The sequence below is a fragment of the Pelmatolapia mariae genome, linkage group LG9, assembly GCF_036321145.2.
Source record: "Pelmatolapia mariae isolate MD_Pm_ZW linkage group LG9, Pm_UMD_F_2, whole genome shotgun sequence".
Taxonomy (NCBI): domain Eukaryota; kingdom Metazoa; phylum Chordata; class Actinopteri; order Cichliformes; family Cichlidae; genus Pelmatolapia; species Pelmatolapia mariae.
Window position 1 is genome coordinate 33430312 of NC_086235.1, and position 9689 is coordinate 33440000.

General features: G+C 40.5%; 1 protein-coding gene across 4 annotated transcripts in view; it reads right to left on the reverse strand.

Moving 5' to 3' along the window:
• LOC134634870 (E3 ubiquitin-protein ligase HECW1) overlaps window positions 1-9689 on the reverse strand; it is a 93753-nt gene that overhangs the window by 56266 nt on the left and 27798 nt on the right. For all 4 annotated transcript variants that reach the window (XM_063484295.1, XM_063484293.1, XM_063484296.1 and 1 more), the window contains 3 exons: window positions 8917-9011; window positions 3560-3635; window positions 995-1164 (listed from right to left, as the gene is read on the reverse strand). In XM_063484295.1, the coding sequence (XP_063340365.1) occupies window positions 995-1164; window positions 3560-3635; window positions 8917-9011 (341 nt within the window). The remainder of the gene's footprint in view (window positions 1-994; window positions 1165-3559; window positions 3636-8916; window positions 9012-9689) is intronic.

Here is a 9689-nt window from a genome sequence, read left to right on the forward strand (position 1 = left end):
TATCTGCCATTCTGCAATTCATCTCATGTAAACAATAACGTGCGCACAGCGTGACGTGAATAAAGGCACATACCTTTGACGTTGCGTGATGAACTCTGTATTCCTCGTCCACACGTAAACGCAAAAAAGGAGTTTTAAAAAAATCTCCGTTTTCGGTGATTCGAAACGCCGTTTACATGTGGACGAAACAGCTGCGTTTTCAAAAATACCCGTGTAGGTGCGGACGTAGCGTAAAAGAGTTAGTAGTTTATTTTTTTACTACCTGTAATTTATTGCAGATTACTTGTATTTGCTTAATTGTTTACTAAATGTTTGAGGTGTGAAAGAAACCGCAATGGAGCAAAAATATGTGTGTGTGTGGTTGGAGGATGTGGGGGGGGGGGGGGGGGGGGGGGGGGGGGGGCGCGAACATTTTTCTTGTAAACAAAGGGGGCCCAGCAAAAAAGGTTTGGGAACCACTGCTCTAAGGAGAGTTGGTCTGTATCATAAACACAAACAGCATGTACTTGTGCATGAACCACCACAATCTGAATAGGAAACAATGCCTTTATGCCAGCATTCATTAGATGAGAATAACATCAAACATGGAGACATGTGAAAGCTAAAAAGAATGGAATATAAAAACAAGCAAAAATATCTCTATGAACTAAATCTTTGAAGATTAAACTGTAGATCAGGTTTCAAAATGAATGGTGTTTCCATCTTTGAAATGCTCCCAACAAAACGTATCTAGAAATATGCTGTTTAATCGCTGCTTTTAAAGCCAGAGGTGATAGAAGTAGTGTACTGTTTAAAGAATGCACAAACATTTCCTCCTGGTTACTAAGTCAAACTTACTCAAAACATGTGATTGACTTTAGGTTTCCAGCTTTAAGCCTGCATTTTGCAGGAATGGCCAAGGACAGGGATGGATACTGATACTGTCATTTAAACACTTTGAGAGTCTAAAGACGGCATGCAAGCAACACACAGGAGATAAATTGAGAGGGCTTGCCTCTGTGCTCCACTTAGGGTTGACAGTGTTGCAGACCACTCCGGAACGTTTCTCCTGGCCGTGGTGTGGCAGAGACGGGAAGATGCTGTGCTTTCCGGGCTGAATGGACAGCTTCAGGTATGGGTCTGGATTGAAGAACATCCCCTTTTTCAGTCCCACTGCCTGGAGGTCTGAAGATTCACACACACAGTTTTGTAAAATCGGGAAGACACACATGTGTCTGGTTTCTATTAGTCTATGATTCCGATGTTCATTTAGTTAAAGCTACAGTTTGTTTAGACTAAGTATTTTTAGAGGTAATACGTTTAGAAAGATTCTCACCAGACAAAACCAAAGATATACAAACTACTCTGAATAAAGAGATCATTTGCAGTTTCTGATCCCTGCTGTGCTCCTGGAAACCCTCACAGCTTTAGCCTACCCTCAGCCTTACTGATCTACACCTCAGCACAATTACATCACAGCAGTCCACAGTGAGGTTTTTTTTTTCACATTTATTCTTTAGATAAATCCCAACAGTGCGCTTACACTCGATGTATGACAGAGCATAAAACACATTGTTTAAAAATATTCTAAGAATTTAAAATCAGCACAAATGGACAGCCTCTATAGCACCAGCACAAATAAAGGTTTTACTCTGGAAAAAATAAAGGTATTTTTTGACAGAAAAACTAAAACAGAAGGCTGCCCAGTCTGGTCTTAAATTACAAAGGGGGAAAAAACATGAATTACATAACCACAGAAAGGAGTGAGGGCTGACATGTCTGAGTTACCCCAAATTAAAATAACATCAAATAGGCAGCAGAGAAATCACTACAACAAGTCTAGACTGCCTCGATACGAGACCATTAACACATCAACCTAAGGTCACGTGCTCACCTGGGGGTTTGCACAGATTCACAAATGTAACCGTGGTGGAAAACTGGAATATCTGGGCTTTCTCTGTATTCCATTTTTTTCCTTCTAATAAAACAGACATTCCAGTTACAGACACTGCACAGTAGCCTTTGAAGGTAATATATGATTTACATAACCTGAATGTTCCCCTGCAGAGAAAAATCAGGCAGTGCTCAGCTGCAGATGGAGAGCACAGAGACATGCTGTGGCTCATCCTCTGAAGTCAGTATATGCTAAGTAATGTGTATTTCTGAATATAGATATAATCTAGATAATGTGGAAGAACACTTTGAAGTTAATCTTACCATTTTCTAATAACAACAGGCTAACATTCATGTTAGCTTAATGATTAATCCTGAACACCAAGTAAACAGCTTTCTGCTCTCGGCCAACTTCAGCTTGCAGAAATCCTGGAGATGGCAATAAGTGTTTAGAAACATCAGGTCTAAAACAAGTGTGGGAGTATTGAGGACCCAAAGGCAAACAAGTGCAGTGAAAATGCAGCTTTTATTAGGCTGATGCAGTGTCCAATAATCCCAGTTCAACTCATCCTAGAAACTAGTGCTGAGATGCTAAAAGAACGTCATATAGTGTGCTGACCACTGTAACAGCTACACAGACAGACTTCCTACGACTGTCTTATTGACATCTTTTAATGATTTAATGTATCATTTCAAGTACTTTGAATCCCCTTTCTGGAAAATACTGAAATACTGTACTGGCTCCAGTGGCTGAAGACTGAAGTAATGCATCCGTTGTATACTGCACAATGACTGTCACTTACTGTTAGAAATTGTAAAACTTTTGTTTACAGAGAATAATGGAAAATATGGAACAGGCTGTACTTATGTTTCACATTCACAACATCCTGTGACATCCTGTGACGGAGCTGAAAACCCTTTCTTCACTACATACAAATACATGACAGCAAATATACGGTAGTGTGTGCCAAACACAAACGCAGTGTCTTTATAATGTGCTTCAATACAACCTGTGAACGAGTAAGTGTGATTAAATTTCACCCACATGCAAACAATCTTTTTATAAAATAGATATTTCGGTATGTTTTATAGAGACTGAGAGCCTGAATGAAGCACAGTTAAAGGTTTACAGTGGTACGAACCCCTGAGCCTCCATAAAAACATTGTTCCTAACGTACTGCATGAGCCTCTGTCAGAACTGTCACGAGAACATAATGGCGTTAGCTGAGGAAGCTGTTAACTTGGTGATGAACTCGGATGTCAAAATGCTTCGGATTAACATAACAAGTTATTCCAAATTGCCTGGATTATATTGATATTACTTTGCATATACTCACTCCAGAGGATGAGCCACAGGGCTGTGTAACCATGCTGTTCTCTCTCTGCAGCTGAGCACTGGCTGACTTTTCCCAGCAAAACATTCAGGGTGTAGCAGCAGCTTATTTAAACCTCCTATTAACCTTCATAGGCAACTGTGGAGTGTCTGCAGTTGGTAAAACTGTTTTCTCATGACGAGCTGTTCTGTGTATCTTCTGTTTTGTTAAACGGCACAGGAATGCAGAGGAAGCCCAGATGTCAGATTTGTGAAGCTGAACTTAACTTTTTACTATATATTCTAGTTTGGATATACACATTTGTAAAGTTACACACAAGGCACTGTACTGTAGCTGAAAGTGAAGCAGCCTACCTGACAGGTTAAAGTTAATAAGTCTTCTGTTGCCCAATCCATGGTTGACTTCAGGACTGACCACTGGCTTCAGTACCTGGACGCACACACACAGATGTGAAGAGTTAATAGGTGTTCGTAAACAAAAAGAACATGGTAAGAGAAACGTAATGATGCATGCGCGTTTAGGCCTGCTTCATTTCAACAGTGTTTGCTAAAGCTCCACTTTCAGTGAGGCCGACAGCGTGCTCAGATCAATACTCTGTCCTCATAATCCTGGCATTGATTCTTAAGCCACGATGAGCAGGAGGGAAAGAAAAGGAAATGGAGGGGAGTGTAAAGACTCCCATCGTTCATCTGCTTTAACATACAGCACCCATGTTTGACTTTCCTTATATACCAAAGCAATAGGAAAAGGATTGTAAGGATATCCAAGTCGTTTCCTGCTAAATTATTAAAGTCAAAACGCTTATGTTAAATAAGTTTTGTTTTTTTTGAGGATAGAAATGAAGAAGGATTTACTACGTTTAGAGCATGTGGTTAAGAAAACACTGAATTAATTTACAAAATATCTGTATATCACAAGCACTTGATGCTACAACACCTGAGAAATGACAAGAGTTAATAGCTGAGCAGCTGTGTGTGGCTGTAGATGGTAGTTCTAACCTCAGTCCTTATCAGTGCAAAAGTCTTGAGCCACCTCTCACTTCTTTATACATATGCCCTCAAGTTCTTTCAGTGTTTTTTTTTTCTTTATCACACTTTGAGACAGATAACAGTTTCAAATAAACAACCAGTAGTTTGAGGAGGCATCCTCGGTGGTTGGGAAAACAGATAATTCTTCATTGTATAGTATAGTATGATATGACCCAGTCTTGTTGCAGTCAACAAAAACTGATCAAATAGTTAGTCTGTGGAAACAAAATAATTTTTTGATGAATTTAGTAGTGCTGCCACTTTGGAGGAAAGACAAAGTTTAAAGCATTAGTCAGGAGGCAGCATTGTGCTTAAACTGGACACTTAAATAAAGAGAAGGTCTACTGAAACATAGGTTTACACAGATTTATGATTTTTGTATTTACAGTTACACTTCTGTTGCATAAAAGCTTTTTTTTTTTGTCAGGCTGTCAGAATTTTCCACAACGATACACAAAATGCTGCATCACTCTCAGTGCTTATGCAACTGACTGGAAACAAAACAACAGAAACAATTCCAGCAGAGAAAACAACAAGATAAAGGGATGAAGGAAATGACAGATGTTTAGACCAATTCATTTTAATGAGATGCTAATCTGCCTTGCTGAGTACAGTTATGGAGAGAAGTGCCACCATGGGTCTCTGCAGTGGGTCTAATCTCACCATAAACCAAATGACAAATGCATCCATCTGTAGCGCACTTTATATCATTTACCACCCACTTCAGAAAACAGAGAAAGACCAAACACTAAGACACTTTAAAAGTATAAAAGAAAGGAAAAGTATGTATAATTCATGAGCATCCTTCAAGTGTTGCAAGAATCTTAAATGATGTAAGAGGAGACTGATTCTATGGAAATAACAGTACCCCTCTCTCCAACCATTGCAACCCCGAAAGAGAGCTTACATTTACAAAGTGCATCCCCATCTGATTGCAGGTCAGATACACCCTGGTATTAAGATATTTTAATACACCCCACTGCCTTTGAAGACGGGAAGGCTGAGTGATCTAAATCAGTTAGCGTGGATGAGCAGAGAGACAGGGAGAGGGAGGGTAATGTTAAGTAGGTTATGTCAGTTCAGCGTTGAGAGTAGGGCTGGTGGGGGTGGTTGGGGAACGCCATCATCTAATGCTGATCTGTTGGCTGCATTTTATGGGACTGGTGCTTTTTACACTTCAGTGAAAATGACCCAGGAAGTTGCTCTGACAGTGCATTTCATAAATGGAGAAGCGTTTAAGTAAATGTGTTTTATCTATTAGCTGAACTCTGCTCTTAAAAGTCATGAATTGTTGTTTGGATGTGGTGGTGGGGGGGTAGGGGGTGGAGGCAACACATCATGTCGCGACCTAAAGAAACTCAAGAACATCTAAGAAACAAAGTCACTGGCATCAGTATGAAAGAGTTACAAAGCTATTGCTATGGCTTTGGGACTCCAGATGTGCCTTTTAGACTGATAGACATAACCACTATATAGTCACCCACTGGTTTCTGAAGCTTCAACATTATCACTTTTGCTTTCTTTTTTGAGACAAAAGTAACCATATTTGGACATGTTTGGTGTTTTTTTTTTTGGTGATTTGGTTTTGTAGTTTATTCATCAATCGAGTATAATCGAGTAGGCCTCTGATTAAGAATAGAAAGGTAGTAATCTCATTAAGCTGCCAAAGAAAGACTTAGCTCATGTTCGTCAACAAAAGAGCACCACTATCTGTCCTAGGCAAGACATTTACTCAGATATTCTTTAACAGAAAGAGCTGACTGATTGTTACCTCTGGGACCACTCTGCTAGTTTTTGCAAGACAGGGTCCTCCATCAACCACACAGGAAAACTGTGACATGTGATGAAAGTTCCCTCTACACATCAGCATTATAACTATGAGAAAGCAGCCAGGTCTACAAAGGGATGACATACAGAGTACTCCATGGACAACGAATCAAAAGTTCTTTTCAGGAATGGAAAAGAGACACACATGTTGTCTCCTTTCCTGTTCTGCTACCATGTCGAAGCTATGGCAGTAGGTACAAGGCTATACCTGGAGAATCCCAGTTGTCTAAGACAGTGGTCCAAGGAGAGCTTTTGCTGATGACCGGTCTCAGGTAAGGCTAAATAAAACTATGCGATGCTAAAGCACAGCATTACAGCATCATCAAATAAACTTCTAAAGAAATTTATGTTTGGTCAATTTCTTTGTTGTAACAATGCTTCTTCACAATAAATCTTATACCAGTGGAAAGCCTGTTTATTTCCTCTTAAATAGTGCCAGGCTTGTAAGGAAAATGCATTTAATGAATAAGGTCCTCAGGAGCATGAGAAAGAACCATGCACGGCTCCAACAGCCTGCCATGTCTTGCTCATGCTGTCACTGGCTTGGTTACACACCGCTATCCCATTCTTCAACCAGCATTTCTCTCTTATGACAAATGCTCTTAAAGTACCAGTGTTTCTTGTCTCTTCGAACCTCAATCTTCCAATCAAATGAACAACACCAAGCAAGAGTCAATAGCAGAATGAGCTGTTTGGCACCAGAACACAAGATTTGGGAGATTTTTCATGGGTATAACCCACATACTCAATTCTGCTGCTCAACCCATGGATGCTTGGAGTGCTCAGAAAAAGTAGAAAAGCACTATTTACCATTTAGGTATAAGATTTATTTCCAAGAAGCATTGTTACAACAAAGAAAAAAATGACCAAAAGCAAATGTAATGTAATACATTTTTTTAACCACTGGCTAGGTTTTGTGCATAATATATCAGACAATGATCTACATATCTTAGACAATGATAAACTGACTCTACATTTACTGCATCATAATCAATTTGACACGTCTATTAAGCTGATGCAAGTAAACCAAAGAGATGAACAGAAAGGAAACACATGAACAGGTTGGAATAGATATGTACAGTTACCCATGTTATCCAGCTTAGCCTTGTCCTCCTACCGCTCCTGTTAGGGTGACTGGGAGACAGTAGCCCCAGCTGGAGACACATGCCATCCATCACACACGTACACAAACAAACACAATGTCTTCTCTCTCTGCTGCATCTGACAGTTTCTGACTGGCGACAGTAAACAAGCTCAGACGATTCACTCTGTAATGCTATCCCGGCTCTCCATGTCCTTTCTTCTTGTCTCCAATTATTTTCCTTCTTCTTCTTATGATGTGGGAGGCTCCAGCCGCATTAGCACTTGTCTCCAAATACCTGAATGACTTACCTGAACTGGACAGGATTTCTGCTCTCTCTACTTGTTCCCTCCCTTCCTGTCTTTTTTTTCTGTGGTGGTTATTTTTATTCCTTTGTCCTCAGGAAGCAAGTACAGATCAGGTTCTAGGGCCATCAGCATTTCCAGGGTCCCACAGCAGCAGAATGGGAAGGGAAACATGGAAATCCAATCACCCTGTCGGGCACCCTCTTGATGACAGCAATTGACTGATACAGGCCTTAGGACAATGCTGTGTGATACACTGATGAATAATAGGATTGTTAAAAACACTGCATTTCTACATAATTACTGCTTATACAGTGTTCAGGCACTATTTGACAGCATGAGATTTACACCTTGAAAAGTCACTTAGTGCACAGATTTGAAGAAGCTTGAACAGATGTGCCTTTCTTACAGCAAATATCAAATACGAGGTGAGGTACCTCTGCTAAAAAAGCAGTTTGTAAGAGTTAGCAACATTAAGAGATGCATTTTAACCACAGGTTGAATCATTTGGTCGGCTGTGGATTGCAAGTATTTCTTCTTGCCTACAGTATTTCTGGAGCATCCTAAAGTGGATGTATGGACAGCAATCAACAAATAAATGAAGCTCAATAAAAGTTACAAACTCAAATAGTTTGAAGGACTCTCTTTTCACTATCATTTCAAACATTTTGTTCATAATGGGAAAATACTTTTGACAGTAATATGAGAATGTTATAACCTTCAAGTTGAAAAGTATGAGCTGTGTCGGCTTGCTTCCAGCCCTCGACAGTGACACTGTCTCCCGTCTCCCATTTAAGAGGCTTGGTTAGCATTAGCTGTTATTTTAGCTTCATGGTAAATAAGCATGGCTTCAGGAACTAGACAACGACAGCTTTCAAATTAAGTCTCCTACGTGCATTTTGGCCTCACTGTTCTTCTGTCAAACAATTTCCAGTTGGATAGGTGAAAACTTCATGTAAAGAAGTAGATTTGAGTTACCCTAGCCCTTGCCTTTAACCCTTAAAAGCTCAACTGGTGGACACTGCAAGGCTAAAATCTGTCTTTAATAATTACTGTGTTGCTTGTCTATAACACCCTTCTATCACCATGACACTATAGTCTGGGTACTGCGTTAAGGTCTATGCCAATAAGCATCTCTCCGTATTTGCTAAGTGTTAAAGGGATAAATCAACTCTGTGCTGTTTAACCTCTGTTTGGGGTTTAACTGTAACAGCAGTCCGTTTTTTGACATGTCAGATGCAAGTATACTCAGTGGATCAAGTTCATTCAGCATAGGTGTAATTGCAGCTAACTTATTTTAAGAGCAGCTTGTCTCTTCTCTTAAAACTTGAATGACTGACCTAACCGATGGAAGTAAGCACTAATGAATAAACCGAACTGTCATTCCCAGCGAGCCACGAGACACTGAGTGAGAATCTCCACAAAGCTGCATGGGTCACAATAAGGAGATAAAGTGCTGAGAGACTCACAGGCGCTGAGCCCTTCTTGATGATTACACTGGGTGTGGTTGCCCTCAGTGCCCCAGTGACACCATGGTAGTACCTGAAGCAGACCTGGGTCTCAGCTGTGGAGAAAAAAATGGGATTAATGATGATGGGGGAAAAACACAATGCATAAAATACAATACAAGATATATGAATGGAATCTGGTAGTGATGGTTGCTGCAGAAGGATTTAAAAACATCTTTAATTCCAATCAGACAGATGATCTAACAGGTGTTTTTAAATGATTCACACAATTACATTCAATTTCCAGTTGTACATGGTCATTTATTGGAGATAACTATAACATCTTGCAGCAGAGGGTTGTAGATTTTGGCTCAGCTTCAGGAGAAGAGATGGGGAGCACATGTGCTCCCAGTCTAATCAACCTCTTCCCTTTAAGGCAGGGGTGTCCAACTCCAGGCCTCATCTAAAACCTACAGGACACCGGCCTGTAGGTTTTAGATGTGTCCTTGATCCAACACAGCTGATTTAAATGGCTAAATGACCTCCTCAACATGTCCTGAAGTTCTCCAGAGGCCTGGTAATGAACTAATCATCTGTTTCAGGTGTACTGACCCAGGGTGAGATCTAAAACCTACAAGACACCGGTCCTCGAGGCCTGGAGTTGGACACCCCTGCTTTAAGTAGTGAGCTGGACCCAGCTGACACACGCAGTTTACAGGCCTGTGCAAAGTGGTACAGTAAACTCTGCTGGTCAGCCTGGTCCCCGCTTGGATCTGTGCCGAAGTGAACCCAGA